Source organism: Corvus hawaiiensis, chromosome 3 (assembly GCF_020740725.1).
Source record: "Corvus hawaiiensis isolate bCorHaw1 chromosome 3, bCorHaw1.pri.cur, whole genome shotgun sequence".
Taxonomy (NCBI): Eukaryota; Metazoa; Chordata; class Aves; order Passeriformes; family Corvidae; genus Corvus; species Corvus hawaiiensis.
This window is the reverse complement of record NC_063215.1, coordinates 3,073,205-3,096,465: the sequence shown is the minus strand read 5'-3', so window position 1 is coordinate 3,096,465 and position 23,261 is coordinate 3,073,205. Positions and strand designations below refer to the sequence as shown.

At 45.0% G+C, this 23,261-nt stretch overlaps 1 protein-coding gene across 1 annotated transcript in view; it reads left to right on the top strand.

Moving 5' to 3' along the window:
* The window catches only part of XKR6 (XK related 6), a gene marked incomplete at its 5' end in the record, with an annotated part of 176,074 nt that extends 155,498 nt beyond the window's left edge, over positions 1–20,576 (top strand). Inside the window, one exon of the mRNA XM_048298497.1 lies at positions 11,120–20,576. Coding sequence (XP_048154454.1) covers positions 11,120–12,084 — 965 coding nt within the window. The remainder of the gene's footprint in view (positions 1–11,119) is intronic.
* Between the last annotated feature and the right edge of the window lie 2,685 nt (positions 20,577–23,261).

The following is a 23,261-nucleotide window of genomic DNA, read 5'->3' as shown; positions in this document are numbered from 1 at the left end:
ACCATCCCTACGCAGAACATAGAAATGGGTGGGAAAAATTTTATTCTAAATGGAGCCATGTGTTGTTTTTCTTAGCAAAAGGGGTTTTTTCCCCTGTTTCAGTGCATTCCAGTAGTTCCTTGAGGTGTGTTTCTCTTCCAAGGGTTCCTAACGGTAGAATGCAAATATCATTAGGTCTGAAAAACCTCAGTGTAGGAGGCTCCTTCTGATATTTTCAGGACTCAAACTGGAAGCAACTCTGCTGGATCTGATACACTCAGAAATCTTAGCAAAGAATTGGCCACTAGAAGTTGTAACTAAAGTGCCCTTCACAAAGAGCCAGCTGTTGAATGTGCAATATGATTTTTCCTTCAAGAATAACCTCTCTTGGATTTTGCCATCTTATTCTTACCAGCTGAAGTAATCACGTTTGGGGTGGGGGTTTTGTGCCTTTTGGTCTAGAAAGACTGTTTCATGGGACAAAAACTAAGTCCTCAACAGCAAATAGCAATGGAAGTTTCTAGAGAGGGTTGTGTTCCTGTCAGGTTGAACCAGGTTTGTGTGACTGTCCTGCCTTCTAACACTGCCAACAAAGAGGGATTTTGCTCTGCTTGCACGGAGTTGAGTCCTGTCCTTGCTGGAGGTGTTGTCAGAACATCCTGGTGGAGCATTTCCAATGAAAACTCTTGGGGTCTCTGGAGGAGCTTCACATCCTCTCATCTGTGGCTGTTCTTTTTTAGGGGCTCAGGTGGGGTTCTTTTTCAGTGTCATTCTGAGACAGCACTTAAAGGCTTCAAATTAACAGGGATTTAACTCAAAAGTCTTTATAATTACAGTGATGACTGTGCAGAGGGCACCTCGGCCTGAAAAGAGTGGCAATTCATGCAGCTTTTGACAAAAATAGACACGAAGAGCAGTTCTCATGCTCTATTTCCAAACAAGCTAATCTGTGCCCAGGAAATCCTGGCTGCTGCTTTCCCAGCACATTTCTAATGCAGAATTAACCCAGGTGATTGGTGCCTGGAGGGATTTAGACCAAGCTCAGGGCAGACCATCTCTCCTTCATGTCTGTGGGTCATCAGAAGACAGAGATGCACACGGCTGTTGGTTCTGAGTGTCTTTATCAAGTTCAATTCTATCCTTGCCCACACGAGAGCCAGGGATTCATGGGATTCCTGTCCTTTGGAGGATGCATTGGGAAAAGGTGGACTTGGGCATGGTGGGAAAATCCTGGAGAGATTTTGGCACTTGAGTCCTCGCTGCTGGGGTGTGGGTTACTGGTCCATATGAACCCTAATTTAAGTGATAATGGCAGCTCTTCTAATTGGAAACACCATCCATGCAGCCCCACACTGACATCGAAAACACCATCAGTAAGATTAATAAGAATTCTGATTCCAAAAGTCACACAGGAAAGAACTGCTCTGCATGAACACCCTCAAAGTAGCATCTGCTGAAGTGGGGGCTCTTTCAGTTTCTTTCTTTTGCTGAAAGGAAAACAGTGAGTTCTTTCCATTCCATTTTCTTAACATTTAAGGGAAGCTTCAAAACGGAAGAGCCATTTCAAACTAAATAGTGTTGTGTTATAAATAATTTTATATCGTTTATGACACACCAGCAGGAACTCCAAAAGTAAGACTGTGTGTGTCTCTCTACTCTCTGATCTCCTCCAGCTTCTCTAGGACTGAGTCTAATCACCAAACTCACTCCAAATTCCTGAATGGAATTCTTAGAGACCTGCCATGCATTGTTCCCCCTGAAAAATGTGTTTGTGTGTTGTCATTTCCTTGAGCTCCACCATTAGAGTCCCATCAGAGGTTCTGGTGGCTGGATTCCGAGTTTCAGAAGAGGCTGCTCTGCAGAAGGCAGGATTTGTCTCTGGCTCTAGCAATGGACTCACACTGACATTTTCCTCAGGCATAATTTTGGGAACATAGCTGAGATCAGATTCCTGGAACGATTACCCCATCCTGCTAAAATAACATTTTTTTCTGGCAGAAAGCTGTCCCCACATCTGTATTACACTTTACCTAAGCTCTACCTGCCACGCCTGGGCTCCCCAGAGCTGTCCAGACATAGCAGCCACCTGGACTAATTTCCTCTGCCCAGCCTGAAAAATCTGATAATATGAGAGGCTTCCTCTCCAGGAGTTGAGGAGTTGAACCAAAGATCTTCCACATGATTTTTAACATGATGAAAAGGATTACATGACCATAAACAGAGGACTGTGATCAGATTTTGTCTATACCTGTAACACAAACAGTGTTGCAGCCCAAGCACTGGCGCTCAGATGATTGTGCTAAGTTGGTCTCTTTTTGCCGGCCAGCCCTTTCCCAAAGCTTTCCCAGGCATGAGAAAACAAATTCACATAGTCCAGGAACCATTCCCACCAGGCAGATTGGATACAGCTCCTGAGGGAGTTTAACAGGATGGGCATGAGCTGGGCTCGGGGTCAACAAACCTGGTTCTGTTTCTCCTTTGTGGCTCAGATACCACCACCAGGTTCTCTTCCCCTGCCTCCTCCTCCTCTGTGCTGTTTTTTATGAGCTGTTCTGTGGTGACAAGTCACCACACAGGATCAAAGACCCCAGTTAGCCAAGTGAGGTGAGGCTTGTTTGTGGATCTGTGCCTATACAGGGACTGAGATTTCCCCTAAGAGCTGCCAGAAATGTTCCAGCTCTGGAACAGGTGTCAGCAGCTTTTTTCCCTAAATAGGTACAGCCTGAGATACCTGCAGTCAGCATCCTGGGAAAGGGGCAAGGCTGTTATGGTGATGCCATGATGATTTTTTGCCTTTTCTTTTATACCCCTTTTATACCTTTTTATAGCTTTTGTATTCTTAGTGGTTTTTTGGCCTACATTCTTAGACTTGTTTGTCAAGCTAGGAGACTCACCATCTTAGATCAGAGTGCCCCAGACCCCAAGCTCCTCTCCAGAATACATTTTGTAAACTGAGATAGAACCATCCAGGGGAAGGCTCTTTGGGGACAGGGGCTCATTCAAGCCTCTCATTGGGGAATTTTTGATAGATGTGCTAATTAGTAAAACCTATAATGTTATACCTGTTCTTTTGTGTGGGTGCATTGTAGTGTGCATTTCGGTGCATTCCACCTGGATGTAGTGCACCTAAGGATCCTTGAAATAAATATAGAGGTAAAATCCCTTTTCCTTTCTAATTGTGTTTGATTCTTGATTTTAAGACCAGGAAAAGGCATCAATGGAAAGCAAGAAGTGGATTTTCATGCTGATGAGGGCTGTGTACCCACAGGCCTGTTGACACCAGCCTTCTCAGTGATGTAACAGAGGGATGTTGTCGTTCTCCTGCCGCTTGAGGATGTTGGTAACTCTGTCTGGCTGTTCTAGGATGACCTCTGGCTGACCATAGCACCCTTCTCACTTCAGAAGGGCGTCAGGGGGTTGTTTTTCCTGCCTGGCCTTCAGTGGTATAAATAAAAGTGTTATGTCACTTGAGTTTCTGCACATCATGTTGGGTCTGTCAGCTTCTGCTCTGCATCAGCCAGTGTGGGTTATTCTGCTTGTCTAGGAGCCAGGAACAGGTTTCATCAATCCTCCTCTCTCTCCTCTCTTAACCTTGCTGAGACTCAGTGTTCCCCTCTGACCGCTCGTGGGGACTCGGTAGATGCCAAACCACTGCTACCAACTATTCATCTTTCCCACTTCTTCTTTGGTTATTTCAGTTCAAACACCATCCCTGGAAGTGTTCAGGGCCAGGTTGGATGGGACCTGAGCACCCTGATCTAGTGGAAGGTGTCCCTGCCCACAGCAGGGGGTGGAACAAGATGAGAGTTAAGGTCCCTTCCCTCTCAAACCATTCCATGATTCACCAGGTAGAGTCAATGGAGAGACAGAGGCATTTCCAGACAGCTCGTCCCACATCTCAGACAGCATTCCTGGGGTGAAATAAACACTGAGCATGTGATGGACAGGACATCTTCATACAGAGGGTTTCAAAACAGGGGAGAAGCTTTGCCAGTCCTGGTGTGGTGGGTGATGGCCAACATTTTGAACAGGAGACAGACACTTCACGGAGGTTATTCGAGGACAGTCCCAAACAGAGGGTGGATTATCCCAACTCTGCTTGGCCCGGGGTGCTCGTGCCTCCCACAGCAGGATCAGTCTCTGGCTTGCATCCAGGAGGAGATACAAGACTCGATGGCTGCAGGGTCGGAGCTGGTTTGGAGCGCCCGAGTTCACCGAGGACATGAATAGGAGGAGACACGACAGAAGCAGCCGAGATAATGAGAGCACAGATCAGACGAGTGTGGCCGGTCACCTCTTCCTGCAGCAGGGAAAAGGGGGCACTGGGGACAGCTGAAAAGCAGAAGGATGAAAGGGGAGGAAAGCAAAGCCTCTGGAAACATAATCCCTGGTGACCCCATGAATGTTTCCTCAAGGCAGTGCTGAGGCGTGGGCTGGGGGAGGAACTAAGGAGGGATTCAGCATTTCTGGGGTCACCGAGGACATCTCAATTTAGCAAAAGGAAAAGGGTTTAGGAGGCAACATTTCAGGACATGAGCCAGCTTTTGACTGTCAAGGGGCGGGAGGGCAGCTCTCCATGTGAGCCGTTCTGGAGCTGCCTTGGTATGGATTTTCTCGCAGTTAAATGTTTGGGAGCATGGATGTGCATGTGGTCTAATGTGGAAGAGCCCGCCTTGTGCCAGCTTGGGCATGGACTGTCCTGTACAGAAACTCAACACAAGCCTTGTGTGGGATTCCAGTGGGATTTGGTGGTAGAAGACTTACATATTATCCAGACCTACTTGGGAATCTGTCCCTGGAAAGAGTTACTTACCTTCGTTTTCTGCCTTTCTCAGTCACCAGCAGTTTTCTATTTCTTATGGAATGGTGATGCTGTGTCCAGGTGAGCTGGATCCTGGAGAATGGGGATGTGATATTCCTTGGAGGAAGGTCCCAGAGGATCTCTCTAGCAAGGGAGCAGGTGCTGAGGATGTGAAACTCACCCCTTGCCTGATGAAAGCCAAATATTTTCAGAGAAGAGCAAAGGACAGGACACTGGTGTGACATCTCTTCCCAGTCTCCGCAGTGCCAAACTCTGGATTTTCATCCCTGGTCATTCCAGCTCTTAGTAGAGCACAGAGGTGTCACATAAATGTGAGGAGGCCATTCCTGGGTCAGACTTTTGAACTATGTCCACCTTAGGTGGAATAGTTCTCATCTGCCATGCTGGACTGGTGGCAGACTGGAGAAACTGTTTAAGGAAGTGTCCTGAAATTCAGTGAGGAAAATGAATGGCAAAACGGTCTGTGCAGCCCTTCATTATTTATATACTGGCAGTGTTCCATATTTTTCCATGTTCAAAGAGACAAATAAAGAGGGAAAATGAAGGAAAAAATACACAAGTCATTCCCTCCTCTGATGGGGAAGAATAAAGAAAGATCAAGCATCAAAATCCATCAGGAAACAATGAAAATCAGACCTGGGGTCTGATTCTGACCCCTTTTGCTCTGACACAAACAAATTAAATCAGATTAAAAAAAAAAAGGGGGAGTGACTTTCAGGCTCTCTTGTTACAAAAGCAGGATCTGGCTTGATCTCTTTTGTGTATAAATGCATTTTCACTCTGTGTGCATCAAAATGAAAGCCTGTTCCCCGGCTCCTACTGAGCTTCAGGGAGGAACGTGCCACCCAAAGGGGAAAACAGGATAACAGGGTTCACAGCACAGGGGCCTGAGCAGCCAGCCAGGGATGGGGATGAACTGAAATGTGGCACTTGGCATTAAGCAAGAGCTGCCTCTGCACAGGGGCTGAGGGAGGGTTTCGTGTCACGCTCAATATTTGCTGTCCCGCTCACCCGGGAGAAATGTTGGTATGGTCCCATTTTGTTTTAGTAGAGTCTTAAGGAGAATTAATGTCAGAAAAAGAAATAGAGTGCTGTTTAGGCATCATTTTCAACATTAAAGGGACAGGCACCACAGGAAATACTCAGGGAATGTGCTACAGCAACTGCATCCAAATTACGGGCAGCCAACAACCTGCAGCTGGACTTGTGATGAAAACTGCCCCTGCCCCTAATGAAAAACCTCTCTCCTCAGCTGGACAACACTGAGAGTAAGGCCAAAAGGGGTATATTGTTCATTTTAAATATTCATTTGTGTGTGTATGTGTGATTTTTCTATTAGACTGGTTGTAAAACCATGCATAACTGCATAGCAGGAATAGGCCAGAGAGACAGGGATGGCTTTCCCTGCACTGTTTTTGTTCCTGGGCTTTAAAAACAGCAATTGTGATTTAAGAGGAGTCATTGCTTCAATTCTTTTGTGTGAATAGGGTTTTTTTTCCAAAGAGCCTCATTACAAATCTGAGATGACCTTTTCTTTTTCTGGACCATGGATAGGAACCAAAGGATGAAAACCAAACCAGGATGAAATTCAGGGTGTCCCTGTGAGCTTCAGCAGCTTCCCTTGAACTCAGAGTGGTTCAGGCTCCTCTCCTCTGGTATCAGATCACTGCATTATACTCAAGTCCACTCATGTTTTCATGATCCAAAGCAACAGCTCTTGTTTCCCTTTCTCAGAGAATCCATTCCTTGGTCTGACATTCTCAGAAATTTAACTTTTTTACACCTGCCTTATTTCTCACTGCTTTCTCACCTGTCTTCACCATTTCCTGTTGCACAGCCTCTGTGCCACATGTGTTTAGCATTGAAGAGGGATCATGAGCTCCCATGAGAAAGGCAGAATTTGTTTGAGTCTCACCTGGTGTCATTTGATATACCCCGAGTGCCTTCCCTCACTCCAGCTCCCAGCTCAGAAATGTTCTTGTCCTCTGTATGCAAGTTTGTCCCATCTGCCAGCTCCACGCAGAGCTCTGGAATATCCTAAAGCATCTCAAAGGTTGCTGGATTCCCACCTGTGATGGTTGCACTAAGCTTTGCTCCTCCTTTGAGCAAAGAGGCATCATTTAACCATGGACACCCTGGGGTGAGTCTCTACAGTAGGAGCTGAATCCTGTCTGAAATGCCGTGTCAAGCGCACTGTGATGTGAAGGAGATCTACTCCCTGCTTTAGCTTGGATTTTATACGAGATCTTGGGTAAATCTTTCAAATCTTGGTGCTTCATCTGTCAAACGGGACATAATACAGCTTTACCTCGCTGTGCTGAATATAGGTGAGCAGATGTCTCACTGTAAGGACTCACTCCTAAAGGGATCTGGGGGATTATTTCTTGTGCTGTGTCATTCAAGACACAGGAACTCGACTCCTTGATGGTGCTGACTTTGGCCTGTGAGTCACTCATGGCTTCCTAGGGCAGAGAGGTTTGTGGAGAATCCCAGTCCATGCCAGTCTGACTCATTACGGGCAGGTGGGATGCAGATGCCAGAGATGCAGCCACAAGGAATCAGCCCCATAGGAGCTGATTTCCTGCTGGTTTGAGAATGCCCACACACTGTGCAAAGGGGGGATGTTCCACTCCCAAGACCGAAAACAAACTGGGAGGAGTGGGAGTGGGCTTTTTTTGAAGTGACTTCAGTGTTTACCCAACTCCATCCCTTTGATAAACAGACCTTGGAAGGGAGTTGAAACCTACTCGTGCTCCATGAAGGTGCGTCAGTCACCATGTGCACGAGTCAGAATCAAAATAAAAAGCTACTACTCATGTGAGCCAACTTTCCAGGACTTTTTGTTTTAGTTATAACTGAAAAGATCTCTACAGTTGCTTAGAAATTAGGTCTGGAGAAGGTGGGAGGAAAAACAGGGACAGTTTATCCCACAGTCTGTAAGAAGAGTAAATTGCATGAAGATGTCACGGGCTAGAAGTCACAGGGAAAGTTGGGAATGAAAACTCATGGTCAAGATGATAAAAGTGCTGTGTCATTTAGGTCTGTATGAAAGAGCCAGGGAGCAATTTCTGTGGCAACACAGTAAGAAGTAAGAGTGATGTAAAAGTCTTTACATCACTCCACGGTTCCTGCTGACATCCACCTACAGCTCTCCCCCCGTACACCCAGGTCCGTATCCTGCTCATCACCAGGGTGCCAAAATCCACATTCAACACAAGAGTTGTGAATTTTGAAACAACGGCAAAAATATGTCAAAATGTCCAGAGATCCTTCATTGCCTCCCTCAGATCTTGGTGCAGATGAAGAGACAATGAGCTGTTCTGTACGGGGGGACTCATCCCGCCTGACTGCTGGTGCTCGCACGTCCGCTGGCAAGGGATGGAGTCAGACACCTTGGGAGCATGAGTCAACCCCTCCCTGTCCCACACACGGATCTCAGGACAGGCTGAATCACTTTCTGGGGGTGTCTGCCTCTCTCTGCTGGCTGGAGGAGATGTTCAGATGACTGTCAGCAGCCCGGGTGCCGTGCGAGTGACTCAACACACGCACTCTGAGCCAGCTCCGTGCAATTTACTGCAAAGGCTGTGATTAGTGGAGGGTTCTGCCCTTAAAACATTAGGTAAAGCCTTTATGTGCAAACTGGGGGATTGTTTCGGGTGTATTTTGTTCCTCTCTCTTTTCTGGAATAAATGAGCCCAACAGAAACATTTTTAAGCCAGGGTGACACATCTGTCTCCTGTGGGTTGCTGCTGCTTGAGTTTCCCTGTACAGGTACAGCTAATGCTGTACAAGTTTCTAGTAAAACAGCACTAAAATAAGGCAATAAATGACATCTTTTTTCCCTGCTAATCATTGAAAGTTTTTAAACTGAATAGTTAAAAGATAGTGCAGCAAACAGTACCTTACACATAACAAAACTTTGTGGCGTGACTCATCCTTCCAAAACTGTTAATAAACTCTCCCAAAAATGTAATTCACCTTGCAGGTTAAAAATGAATCTAATCTACATCTGCTTGAGTATGAAGCTGTTCATATTTAGGTGTTTCCATCCATTATGGGGAGTCTGAGAGAGCTGGACCTGTTTAGTGTGGAGAAGACTGAGAGGGGATCTCAATAATCCATAGAAATACTTCCTAGGGATGGCAGAGGACGGTGCCAGACTCTTTATAGTGGTGCCCAATGACAGGATGAGGAGCAATGACCTCATGAAATATACCACAAGAAGTTCCACCTCAACATGAGAAAGAACTTCTTTACAATGAGGGTGGCAGAGCACTGGAACAGCTGCCCAGGGAGGGCATGGAGTTCCCTCTCTGGAGATATTCCAAACCCACCTGGAGGTGTTCCTGTGCCACCTGCTCCAGGTGATCCTATCTTGGCAGAGTGATTGGATGATCTCCAGGGCTTCCTTCCAACTCCAACCATTCTGTGAGTCTGTGGTTGGAATCCCCAAGTCCTATGTGCAAGTGTTTCTTAGTGAGGACTTAGAACTTGGGGGAAATTTTGATTTTCTTAAAGCTGGTGGTCTAAAGCTTCTCTCTTGGATAAGGCCACTGCTCTCACTAGTTTGTGGTTTGTTGTTTCTTAAAATTCAGTCTGAGATTCTAAATGCATATGTGAGTCCAGAGGCAAGAGATGCAGAGGGAGACTCGAGAGTTGATGTAAAGGTGTAGTTTCAGTGGACTTTGCAGGCTGTGAGAATTCCAGTGAGGGCAGAGCTTAATCTTTCCTGGCTTCCTTTTCCATCACCTCTCCTCCAGACATGGATAGGTTGGAACAGGGAGAATCTAACCCTGCTACACTGTGGGGTGGACTCCTCAAAAATGAGAAGATAAAATCTATAGAGTGAGGTCTGAAGAGCCAGTGGACCTTATTTGCATTCCCATGGAAGCCAGGTCACTGTAAGCAGAGAGCAAAGAAAACAGGAGAAGAAGAAATTTCGGGTTTTTGAGCATTTTACCTTTTTAACTCTGAGCAGCTGCAGCAAGATGTTCCTTGGATTTTCTTAAAAAAGTAAAAGCCAAATGAGATCTGGAGCTATCTCCCAGTTACACATCAGAGATGGAGGGGCATTTCTTATTGTTTGTTTTGCTTGGAACAAACTTGAAAAGCAGTTTTTCCTTTGGAATTTAAAGGTGATGGTCCCAGATAAATCTTTGGCTAAGGCCCAATCCAGCCATAGCTACCGAATTACTGAGCTTCCCAAACATGGATTTTGGTCCATCATCTGTTTCCTCACCTGCAGAACAGTTGTCCAGTGAGCAGCAGTGGGAGCAATAGGATGCCAGTGGTTCTTTCTTTTCCCAGGAATCTCTCAATAATTTTTATTGTGATGCTTTGCTCCATGAGTTGTTCAATCTACCCTTGTGATAATCAACGGAGTTATATTTTTTAAAAGCCTCCAAAGTGTGGTAGGGCCACTATTTTATCTTCTGGAGGAAATAAATTGTTTAAGTGGTGGTTGGGATGGAGAATAAGACCAGGGCCCTTTGGAATATCATGGGGTGTTCTGCCCCATGCCAGGGTGCAAGGGGACGTGTTGGGAGCTGAAGGTGACCCCAGCGCAGGCTGTGCCCTCCCTGACATAACTGTGGCTTGGATTTGTGGTCCAGCCAGGAGACAAGGCTGGAGGTGAGCTACCTCCAATATAGGTCTTGGGTCCATCCTAGAAACAGAGCAAGGGATTTGCTGGAGAGATCAGATTCTTTGTTTTGGGACTATTTCAAGGGTATTGATGAGTCTTGATGTTTCCTGGATTTATATTTTATCTGCATGGGACAAAAAACATATTTTTCCCAAAGGCAAGTGCGAATGGGGATTCCTGAGTAAGGCAGAATCAATGGGAATGCTGCTTAAATAGAAGTATTTTAGAATAAAAAAGAATCCCTGCGGTTGCAGGGAATACGGGTGTCCTGCTCTTGGCATGGTGCATTCCAAGAGAGATTCCTCTCTCCAAAAAAGTAACTTTCACACTTGGGCTGCAGCATTTAGGTGGGATCTGGATTTCAAACTCTCAAATGTGGATCCAGTTAGGATGAGCACGGAGGCTGTTCCCTATCAGAAGAGCTGGGGTGGGGTGGCCAATCCAGTGGCTCAGGAAGATAAGGACAATGAGTCAGAGAACTCCTGAATACAGCACCATTTCCAATTCCCACACTGATATCTCTGTATTTCTCTCCTCCAGACTGTAAGGACAACCTGACGTGAGTTGAAACTTCAGGCTCCTGAGCCTGCCCCAGATGCAATAATTTAGTGAGCAGATGATGTTTTCCACCAAAGCTCCTGTCTAACTCAGTGGATCTGTGTGTCTTCCGGCAGGTGTGTCCTCTGTGGCCTCCCTGATGTCCCTGGCTTGGGTGCTAGCCTCCTATCACAAGCTTCTTCGGGACTCTAGGGACGACAAGAAGAGTATGAGCTACAGAGGGGCCCTCATCCATGTCTTCTGGCGCCTCTTCACCATCTCATCCCGAGTTATTTCTTTTGCTCTCTTTGCTTCCATCTTCCAGCTCTACTTTGGGATCTTTGTAGTGGTCCATTGGTGTGCCATGGCTTTCTGGATCATCCATGGTGGGACAGATTTCTGCATGTCTAAGTGGGAGGAGATCCTCTTCAACATGGTGGTAGGGATTGTGTACATTTTCTGCTGGTTTAATGTCAAGGAAGGGCGGACTCGATACCGAATGTTTGCGTATTACACGGTGGTCCTGACGGAGAACGCTGCCTTGACGCTCCTTTGGTATTTTTACAGAGATCCTGACACCACTGACCACTATGCCGTGCCAGCACTGTGTTGTGTCTTTCTTAGCTTTGCTGCTGGGATAGCTTTGATGCTGTTATATTATGGTGTGCTGCATCCCATGGGGCCAAGAGCTAAGATCTTTGCCAGCTCCTGTTGCGCCGAGCTGCTCTGGGGCATTCCTTTGCCCCCCGATGTTGAGCCCATGGCACCCCAAACCCCTGGGTACCGGGGGGCCCAGGCTACGCCCACCAGAGCGGTCACGGAGCAACAGGAGGAACTCACAGCTGACACTTGCTTGCCCGTTTTCCAGGTGAGAGCAATGGTACCATCTACTCCATCTGGGCGACCCTACCCCCCCGAGGGGCCTCTCATTAAGATTGACATCCCAAGAAAAAGATATCCTGCCTGGGATGCTCATTTTGTAGACAGGAGGTTAAGAAGAACTATCAACATCCTCCAATACGTCACCCCCACAGCTGTAGGTATTAGGTATAGAGATGGACCTCTCTTATATGAGTTGCTACAATATGAATCTTCACTTTAAAGCTCCTTAAAGCAAAAGTAAAAGAGGGGACCTTATTTTTGTTTACGGTAAACACAGATCATGAAACAAACACAAACCTTCAGATAAGCTTTCTTTCTGGTTGCTGTATGTATAAAAAAAAAAAAAAAGATATTCTCTATGTTTTGTAAGTAAAAACAAAAAGAAAAACTTTTCTTTTGTTTTTTACACACAAGAAACAGTATTTCAACTTCCACACCTAGGATTCACAGGTGGAGAAGGAGGCATCTCCACATCAGTTTTATACCGTACACCAAGTGTAGAACATTATTTATGGGATTGGTGCTGATTGAAAAATAAAAAAAAAAAAACAAACAAACAAACCTACAACTGCCTTATGCCCTTAGGTGCTGAGTTTCATTAAGTACTGTCACCTTTCTCATGCAAAACTCTTTGATGATTATATGCCAGGAAAAAAAAAATAAAAACCAACCATCCAACTGAAATGCAAACCTTAAAATTAAAAAAAAAAAAAAAATTAACAACAACAAAAAGAGAGAAATGTATGAAAAAAACATAAATCCTGTTGCTCTTATTGGATTTAGCAGAAAAAACCCTCCAAATGTCTAAATATAAGAAAGCAAAGATAAGAAAGCAAAGATAAGAAAGCAAAGCCAAGACAACCCCAATGGAGTTTGATTTTTCCAACAGCTGAAAGACAAAATCAGGTCTGTAAGATAATTTGGCAAGGAATTTATAACACCATTGGGCCAAGCCTTGACCGAGTCGTGTTATAAAAATGATCCCACCCTGGAACCGTTTTCCTCATGGAAATGGACCCTGTACAAAGGTGGGATTGTACCAGATCAGTGGGAAAATACAGGATCTGATCTTGTTCCCAGCACCTGCTCGTGATAAAGCCCCACTGTCTCCAGTGGAGCAAATACCAACAGTCTGAGCCCAGAATAAGGCCTGCCACCTTGATTTCTGGAAAACGAGAAATTATCAGAATTATAAACCAAAAACATGATCCGAAATTACATTTCCACATATCTAATAATTATTCCAGTAATAATAAAACTCAGCATGGTAGCAAAAAGCGAGTCAATTTAAAGGCACAATACTTGATCAGTGACTGGCAAAATAATTTGACCTACTGTATCATTTTAAGGCTGTGAAAGGCATACATGTATTATTTGTAATCTCGTGTAAGACCTGTCATGTCTCATTCAGTGCGAGCCTTAAAGTGATTGTAAAGCATCCTTCGTTCCATTTTGGGGATTTTTGGGTTTTGATTTTTTGTTTTGTTTCTGTTTTGTTTTTAAGGAAAACAAAACATGAAAAGTCGGGATTAAAAAAAAACACAAAAACACAAAAACAAACAACAACAAAACAACCAACAAAACTTCTTCAAACGGTAATAACCTGTAAAACTGACTCACGTCTCGAGATGATTTGGTGCTTTGTATTTTTGTTGATGTTGTTGTTGTGATTTAGCTGAGAAAATTCTTCGACTCGGTTACATGTGGGGAACTGCTGATAAAAACTGTCTCGTGTCACCCTCTACTGTAAGTACATGGCGAGAAACAACAACCAGAGGAAATCCAAGAGCGTAGCGAGAGCGCCGTGGTTTAGCTTAGCCTTCCACCGCCAGGAGATGCTGCCACCTCCGATGCTGGCAAAGACCAGACGGTCCTGCCGAGGGCTGTGGGGTTGTCTTGACATTTCCAAATAACCCGCTCGGTGTCTGAACATTTTCATCTCTCTCGGATTCTCTTTCTGTGCTGGAATCTCTTGGGTTCTTTTCGAGTTAAATCACCGGGTTTGCATCTATCCGACACCCTTTTTCCATTTTGAGAGTATTGCTCCTTTAAAGGAATATTCCCATTTCAGGGCATCTTTTCAATCCCACCATGCCTCTACTTGGGAGGGGAAAAACAACAACAACAAAATGAGATATTTTTAAGTGAATGCTGTAGTATTTTCTGTGTGTAATTGCAATTTTTTATTCCAGAAATACTGTAACTGTCTAGGGTGCAAAACTCCCATGCTGACCTATTCTGAAGAGAAGATCAGCATGGGGGGGATATTTTTTAATTATGATTATGATTTTTTTTTAATTTCAGAAATCAGTTGGTTTTTTTAATTATGATAGTATTTAAAGAAACTAGTACCAATTTTATATAACAGTTTAAAGAAGCTGAATGCTTTCTTCGCCTGAATATACCTGAAGAGAAACATTTTTTTCAATCAGTGATCCTTTGCAGTGTTCTGAGAAAACGTTGGGGTTTCTTCAGTTGTTTCATTTTGTTTTGTAAAGGAAACTTTTAACTGGTGTCTGTCCCTTTCAAGGAGGGCAGGACTCCTTCACGCCAAACTATAGACACACAGCAAAGTTTATACAAAGCCAAATTGTCACTGGTACTGTAATTCCCAGTCAAACTCCATTTCAGGCAGATGTTTCTGGGCTCTGATTACAACCAATGTGATGGTCACATTTTCATGCAAAGGGAGGGATTTGGTCTTGTCATCCTCTATCTAACTCCCCAGTCCCTTGTTTGCTGTGCACATAAATACATATATATATATATACACACGAACTGATATATATTTGTGAAAAGCTTTCATTTCCCTTCTCCATTGTCTATGCCCCACAGACAGTCCCTTCCCAAGTGTCCTACTAACATTTCACCCTGTTTCTCCCCGATCAGTGTACTGTCTCCATAAAAAGAGGTAATTGTGAAGTGAACTTGCTGTCCCCACCTACTGAGTCCTAAAAACATGGAGGTGCCCATCCTCCAGTGACAGGCCTGTGTTTTTCATTCCAGAACTTTCTTTTGACTTGCCTTTAATGTTAGTGTAGACTTATGTTGATCCAATTCCCCATGTAAAGGCTCCCCTTGGTCCTTGCGTGAAGAGCTCTCCTCCCCGCATCTGCATTTGCGTGGCAAAAGCATGAGAAAGGAATGGATGGCTAACAGCCCTGCTGTTCCTCGGGGACCATTTTCCAGGAGGTGGCATCTTTGTTTTCAAAAGCATCATAAGAAGGTCCTGCTCCCCAAACTCATCAGCCTTGAGGTCTGGAGATGTGGTGCCCATCACTGGCCCCATTGAACAGCCGGACCCTTCCCACCAGGACGGTGACAACGAGCCAAGGCACAGTCACCAGGTGCCAGGAGGAGGAGGAGACCCTTCAGTGTTGCCTCTCATGAGCAACTCCAGCCTGCCTTCCCTCAGGAACGGGATCTTACTCCACACCACCACACCAACAGCCGTCGCCTCCGCCCCGTGCCAGGAGTGAAGGGGCAAAACACTCTGGAAGTGTCCTTACTTCTCAATACAGTGCTAACTTCTCACAACCAAACCAGCTTAACCAAGGGCTTGACACATCCCTGTTCCAAAGTCCTCCTCCTCTGTGGCTCATAGTGTGGATAACAACAAGGCAGGTGCCTCCACTGCGAGTTAAGACTGTTTCATTACTTGTATAAACTTTCTGCCTCTGCTTCTCCTTTCTTTGAATGATATCCACCGGCATCTTCATTTAGCAAAGGATTTCCAGGGAGAGCCTGTGTCAACCCTGAAGAACTATTTCTTTTTCCAGGACTTCATTACAGCCTTAACATAAAGCACGTGCTCTGCCACTACTCCCAGCATGTTCCTGGTGGACTGTTTGGGGTGGTGACCATTTCCTTTTGGGATTACCTGTGATCTTCTTGCCAAACAGCGCCTTTTGCCAAGACAAAAGCTTGGGGTGGAAAACTACCCCAGCTCCTTATTGGTACTAGTCCCAGTGCTAAGAGTCTCATCCTCTCCTCCTGTTTTACTTTTTTGCCCTTTGATTTTTTTTGTGTGCACTTTTGCAGGATGGTCAGCAACTTGTTTTGGTTTCGCTTGGATTTTAACTCCTCAGCTTTTCCTCAGTACCTTTTTTTATACCATATCCCACCTTCTGGCCAGAAGATACTGCATGAGGAGCTCTTCAAACTGCCATGGAGAAGGTTGAGCCTGTATTTATCCACATCACAAGACCAGTGGGCAACTTCTCTGGCACATTTGTGGTGCTGGATTCAGCCTGGGATCATCTAAACCAGCCAACTTTCCCATGCCAGGGCAATGCTGAGGCACGAGGGCTCCACCATCCCGACTGTTATTGTTCAAACCTCCCCTGGCATGGTTTTGACCCACTCCAAGGAGCCCTGGGCTCAGGCACAGCTTGCCCAGTCTTTGGCACTGGCCAGGGACCGTCCCCAATCAGCAGTTTGGATGCATCTGCTCCATATCAGGGGTGGAAGATTTTAGGAGTCAGTATGGAGCCAGCACTACTCGGCTTCATGGCCAGAATGGATCCTGGAAGTGCTAAACTTCCTGGTAAAGATGTAACTCCGTGCCACAGACCAGGATTCAGGATGTGGTGGAGTACGTCAGCTCCGATCTGGCATTTTTGTCTTTTCTGCCTGATTCAATGGAAAAGTTATTTTTCAGTTCCCTTTGTTCCTTTTTCTGAGGTTGTTTTGCAAACAGCGTCACTTTTACGGCTCGGATGTCAACCCATCCATCCCTCCATCCATGTCAGATGGATGGCATGTTTACTGTGATAGTGTTACACATCCATAGGCAGCTAATTTGGAGACAGGAATCGTTCAGACCAGACCAAATCAACAATGGGAACACAGGAATTACAAGGTCCCTGCCCATGCCCTTGTCATGCTTTGCCACCCAACACGAGGCATTTTTCATCTGCAGCAAATCCAACCCGAACTGCAGAAAAGGAGCTAATGGTGAATAATTACCAGTGAAAAGTACAAGTGAGACACCCATTTAAAGTGTAAATATATATTTTTTCAGTGTTTGGGATTGGAGCTAATTCTGTGCTTCACCCTGTCCTTTTGTGCACCTGCCAAAAGTCAGCAGTCATTTGCATGTATTTTTATTTAAAGCTGACTGGATGAAACAGGGCAAAATTAAATCCAAGCTTTAGTGAATGGTCTGCTAAAAGCTGGCTCACAAGGGGAGCATTGCTATTGACTTTCAGAGTGCAATCACCCCGTGCTCTTCAGATATATTTTTGTACACACAAGATTCACTTCACAATTTATCCCACCCCTGGCCCCTGCATGTCACACCTGTCACATGCACACCTGCAGCATGACTAAACCTCCTGAAGAAAATGTGGTCTGAGGTTAGTCCAGCATGGTTTCATTGAAGCTCAGAGGTGCTTTGAAAAGGAAAACTTACTACTGTGCATTTGCAAAACCTTTTAGTGCCTGCTTGCTGGGCAGCTTGGGCAGGAGACAATTTGGAAGCTGCCAGAGTCAGTGGAAAATTGTGGAGACAGGCTTTCCTAGGATTTTTCCTTCTTTTACTGGGTTTGCTTTTCTCTGGGTTCTGTTCAGATCCAATGTGGTCCTGCAAAAGAAAACCCACCAGAAAATGAAAACCCAAATAACCATGACAAAATAAGGTCTATGCCAATCCCCACAGAAGCTGAGGTGGCTGACGTAGGACGGTAGGGGTGATGTGAACTCCGCTGTGGACCCTTTGCTTGCTGGAGCTTGCATGCTGTTCTTTTGGCAGTTGTCTCAAGCCCTGGGGGCTTTGGGGATGGTGCTTTCCCAGGGTTTTGATTGCTGGTTTTATTTTTCCTTGGAGCTCAGGTGTATTCTGGTGCAGAGAATCTCAGCCTGGTTTGAACGAGGAGAACTTGAGGCTATCCCAAATAGACGTGGGCAAACCTTTCACTGTGTGCAGAACACATTTCCAGACCTTTGGGTACCGCTAGAGATTGTTGCAATCCACTTAATTCTTCATGAGCATGTTCAGAATCGCTTCATTGTTCTGTTGTGTTTGAACTTGGGAATAACGGTGTGGTGACTCTTTCCTGTTGAGGTGTGATGTGAAGAAAGGGAGGAGCCTTCCTGCTGTGCTGGATTTTGCCTGTGTTCAACCCTTGTTCCTTACTTGAAGCTCAGACAGTGGGATAATGAGAAAAATGGGAAAATAAGATGACGGATTGCTGCATATGTTCCATTGGTTCTTCACTGATGAGGAGGGACGCAATTGGTGACAATTAAAATAAATCTGCATAAACCATCTGGACCTCAGTGTATATTCGAACATGCACAGAACCCAACTGGAAAGTGATGTTGTTGATAAAATAATGTGGATATCATTTCCTGTCGTATACTAAAAACCTAAAAAACAAACCAAACAAAACCAAGCCCTGGAAACGGAAAAAAATTATTTGAGAGCATAAACCTTCCTGTGCCCTCCCCATTCCTTTGGGACACATGCAGCAAGGCACTGTTTGAAAGCCAGGCACTTTGTAATCCGTGGAGTTAATTGGATTTGTGCAATGCTGTGTTTGTCAGATGGTCTCTTACAGCGAGCATAGAAAGTGGCCACGGTCTAGAAGTCATTGCAGATTTTTGGGTGACAGTACTCCTGGGTTTCGACCCCAGCTCTGCCACGAAGTTGCTGTGTAACCTTGGGCAAGTCATTTAACCTTTCTGTGCCTACAGTTTACCCATCTGTACATGGGTATAATAATATTTACCTACCTCACAGGGGTGTTGTGAGGCTTAAGTTAATGCGTGTGAGAGGTGCTGGAAGTGCACCGTGAAAATTTCATTCTTGCTGGGTTTGTGCTGTTGTGGGGGATGAGCAGTGAAGGGGTGGGTTACAACATGCAGAAGGAAAACCTGCTGGTGCTTGTCTTGAGAAAGTGATTTGAAGTCTTTTCTCTCCCCAAAAGCAAGGAACGGAGAAAATTGTTGTGCACCAACTGAACAGCCTTGCTTTCCTGGTCAAATATAACAGCACTATTTGCAATATTATTTTCTTACACAACAGGTGACCTTTCCCTTTTCCTTGCTGTTTCTGAAAACTTGAAACTAAAGATGACAAAAGTATTTCTGAACCGAACAGATTACTGATGAATACTTGAATTTCTTTAAAAGTTGCTCTCATCAGCCACGGTTAAATGTGCACTAACCTTTCAATCATCAGCTTCCATCTGAATACAGTGAAAAATTTGCTCACGCTGTTTTGGAATAGCCTGGACCTTATTTGGGAGGCTGGTAATGCTGAGGACTCTTGTAGGCATGGGAAAACTAGTGTCTCAACTGATACACACGTGAAAAAAAATCTTTTTTCTCTTTCTGTTTTTGCCTTTTAAGTTCCTTGACTGCCTAAGACAGCACAATAATTGCAGTTTACTTGTTTGTACAGTAGCTTTTTTTTTTGGTTTTTTGGTTTTTGAACTGTTTCCTTACACAAAGGGCGAAGGTGGGATGTGAAAGGAAAAAATAGACCCAACGCTGCTCCCGCGCAACTCTTCCCGAAGTCCCTGCTTTCCTGGAGAAAAAACCTGCGCCACATCTAGAGAGACCAGGCCAGGCTGCCTTCACCGTCCTCCCACAGGCAAAACTTCCCTTGCCACCTGTGGGAGTTTTGGCTGTTGGTTCCATGTCCATTGAGGTGGATTCATCCCTGGTTGAGCCCCAAACCCCTCGGGTGAAAGCTGGGATAATTTTCTTTAGAATGAGAGAAGGGATCCAGTTCATTGCTCCAAATGTCACCACTGGTCAGATGATTCAGAAGGGGAAAAACATGTGATAGAAAGCCTGGGGTTTAGGGATTTTTTTGTGTTTTTATTGTCTAAGTGTCCTGACCATTATATGATGTCTCTTGTGGGAATGCAATGCCAGGCAGGAGTCCCTGCTCCCTTTTAGAGAAGCTTTGTGAAGTCTGCTCACGCACTCCTTATCTCCTTACTCAGGCAAAACTCCTGGGTTTTGTTGTTGGGTCTCCTTTTCTCTCCTGAGTAAGGACTGTGGAGTTTGGTCTGTTTGGGATCACTGGGAGGTGTTTCAGGTGGCCGTTGTCTTCTCTGGCCCAAGACTTGCTTTGCATGAAGCAAGAAGGAAACTCTGTCTTGATCTGCCACGTACCTTCCCTGTCCCTTCTCCTATCCACCATGAGGAGGGAGTTCAAAATCTTCTGGCTACAGGGGCCAGGCTCTTCCACCTGAATTTCCAGGCAGCTGCACATCTTCCTGCTGGGGCAGAGCAAATTTAGAAGCCCCACTCCTGAAGATGGGCCGTCGCTCATCCGCATCAGCTTTGGGTCTGCTCCTTCCCCGTCCTTCTCCCCAGCCATTTCTTTGCCCTGTTTTAAGCACTCAGCTAGGTGCTTCTGGGTTCTTTTTACTGCTTCTGTTCCAAAAAAATTTAAAAAAAAAGATTGAAGTTGGGAAAAAACAGCAATGTAACTCCTTCGGTGCTATGCTAACTACTTTGTTTGACCCAACCAAATGCTGGCCAACAAACAGATATTCCCTCTTTGTCCTGAAAAGCACCGCACATCTGTGTCTTGAACAGGGATGGACTGAGAGGGCTGAGAGAGGGCAAGTGTGGTTTTGAAAGCAATTGAAGTCTCATGTGTATCTGGTAAAGCAGAAAGATGTAGGTGCAGACTGCTTTCAAAGCTCGTTGTCGCCCACCTTGTGGAATTAAATAGGATATAGCCTATCAGGTATTGAGGGCATTATATATATATATATATATATATATATTAAAAAAAAAAAGTTCTCTTTATTGATAAATCACCCTTTAATTCTCCTGAAGTTGTGCTGTTTAACAGGGAAACCACCTGGCTGTGCTTGCACCCAGTTGTTTTGGTATGACCCACTTCAGCAGTGAGAGTATAAAAGCAGGAAGCGAAAGAATTCCTCCTACTATATAATAAGCCTGAAGTGATGTGGGTGCCGATGAATTTTCAGGATTAAAGGGACTAATCAACATGTATGTCTGAGTCTATATCCCCAGTCCCGTGGAAATATAGGTGAGCATACATGCCATGTTACTGCAGCAGTATATATGTTTTAATATATATGAACACATTGTGAATTCCAAAGGGCTTTTTCGAGATGAGGAAGGTCATTCCTGGTGAGAGGTGCTAGCAATTTGGGATTTGCAAGCAGGGTTGAAATAAACATTCCTTGTAGGGGCTTTTTTTTTTTTTTTTTAATTAAAATACCATCAGAAGCTTAAGGTCCTGAGGAAATGCTGTCCCACCTGATCTTCCACTTAAGAAATTTGGAAGCCAAACTCAGACCAAACATCAGGGCCAAATGCAGCGTCAGGATAAATCAGTAGAGCTCCACTGATGGCTAGGTGCCTCCTTACACTATCTATGCTAAAAATAGTAATTTCTAGTGGTGTTGGGGAGCCCAAAAGGGGCCCTATTGGTCTTTTTCTTCACCTGTGACAATAGATTTTGTGTTTGAGCTTGTAGAGTTTGTCAAAACCCAGGCAAAACCTGGGCAAAAGCAGGAGTATCTTTCCAAGAGGAGCCATCTGAGTGTAGCCTACCCCTGATCTTTATGGGGGCTTTGTAGTCCCTGGCTTTAGCTGAGGAAGAGAAGATTTCTCCTTTCATTTCAGTGCAGTTTCAGCACTGCAATGAGAAGCGCCCTGTCAACACAGGCAGCAAACAAGGCCCTCCTTTGCAGGGACTAAACCCTTCAAATCTGATTTCAAGCCCTTAAAATTCAAATGCCAAACACCACTTGAAGGGAATGATTATTGTTTTGCCTCCAGATGTCATTCCCGTTCATCAATCACAAGGACAAGCAGCTCATATTTTCCTTTCTAGCTGTATTTACCAATAAAACTCGCTGCCAGTGCCAGAACCTCCTCCCCTCAGCCCCAGCTGAACGCCACCTGCACACCGCCCCCGCCTTTCCTCCCCTTCTTCCACTCTAAAAGCAAACACTGTTCCTTCCTAACTAGGGAAGATCCAGGACAAATGCCAGCTGATTACACCTGCAATCTGTTCGCTTGAGGGGTTGGTTTCAGTTTCTGAGGGCGCGCGAGTACACACGGGGACACAACGCCCGCAGGAATTTCAGTAGCCTGAAGCTGAAGCCTCTTGACTTCCACTGCGTGATTCTTGGGGTTGTCCCATGCAAGGCCAAGGAGTTGGACTTCCAGGACCCTTGTGGGTCCCTTCCAACTCAGGATACTCTGTGATTCTATGAGCTGACACCCTAGGAGAAACCAGAGACCAAGTGTTCCCTCAAATTACTTCAGTTTCACACCATTCCCATAGAAACTGTTTTTTTCAATAATTATTGAAATCTGGGTATCAGTCAATAAATTCATGATAGATAAGTAGTAGGGAAAGTGGACTGGTTTGCACTTATCCATAGAGTTCCCAGAACCACTCGAGCAATTAAACAAGCCTTAAATTTGATGTGAATGCGGTTATTTGGAGGAGAGCTGTGATGTGTATTTTCTGAAGGAGCGTCTAAGTAGGTATCACAGCCAAATCCCTTTGTCTCCCATCTTTTCTGTGTAGGGAGAGTGAGAGGGAAAAATTTTACTTTGAACATCAAAGATTTCCATTAGTTACAAAAGATGCCCCCTCCCAAAATGGATCTAAAACTCAAGGGGTTTTTTGTGGAAAATATTTTCCTATCGGAAAAAATTAATGGTTCTGGCTCTGCAAACTTTTACCATTCCAGCCTTTTGTTCCAATGAGGAATGGAAATTAGTTTAAAAAGTGTTTTATTTACTCAGGGAAGGACTATTTCATATCTCGGTCTGGTGGCTCCTGTCACTGGGCCAAGTTCAGACCATTCCACTAAAGCTGATGTGGCCACCCAGTACGAAACTGGTATGAGATAACAGGTGGGGTGAGGTTCCTGCCTGGTTTTCTGTGTGTTCCTTGTTCCACGCTAATAAGGATGTTCTCGGGAATCTGACAGAATGCTCCATGGGGGAGTTGTTCCCCTAAAACCAGGATAATCACGGGAAAGCTCTATATTTTGGAGGCTTTGAATGATTTTCTGGTTGCAAGGAAATGTCATTCCTGTGGTGTGAATATTTTTGGGTTTATTTTGAAAATCATGGTGCCTGAAGATCCATGTTCTCTCTCCATCTCTGCCATGGGCTGTTGTTTGGGAAAGCCAAGGGGATTTTAGGGTTGTGTCTGCTGGCAGGTGTAAGGTGTTCCCTTGGTGCCACTAGCCTGTTTTCCAGGGCATGTGATATGGGAATGGTCAGTCTGTTGCCACCTCCATCCCTGGATCCCTGGAGGTGTTGCAATGTGCATTTAAAGATCTTCGTCAATCCTACTTCTTGCAAAGCTCTTCCGACTGAAAGGAATCCTAAAAATCCACGGAAATCTCTCAAATGAGCTGTCATCCTAGGAGCGTT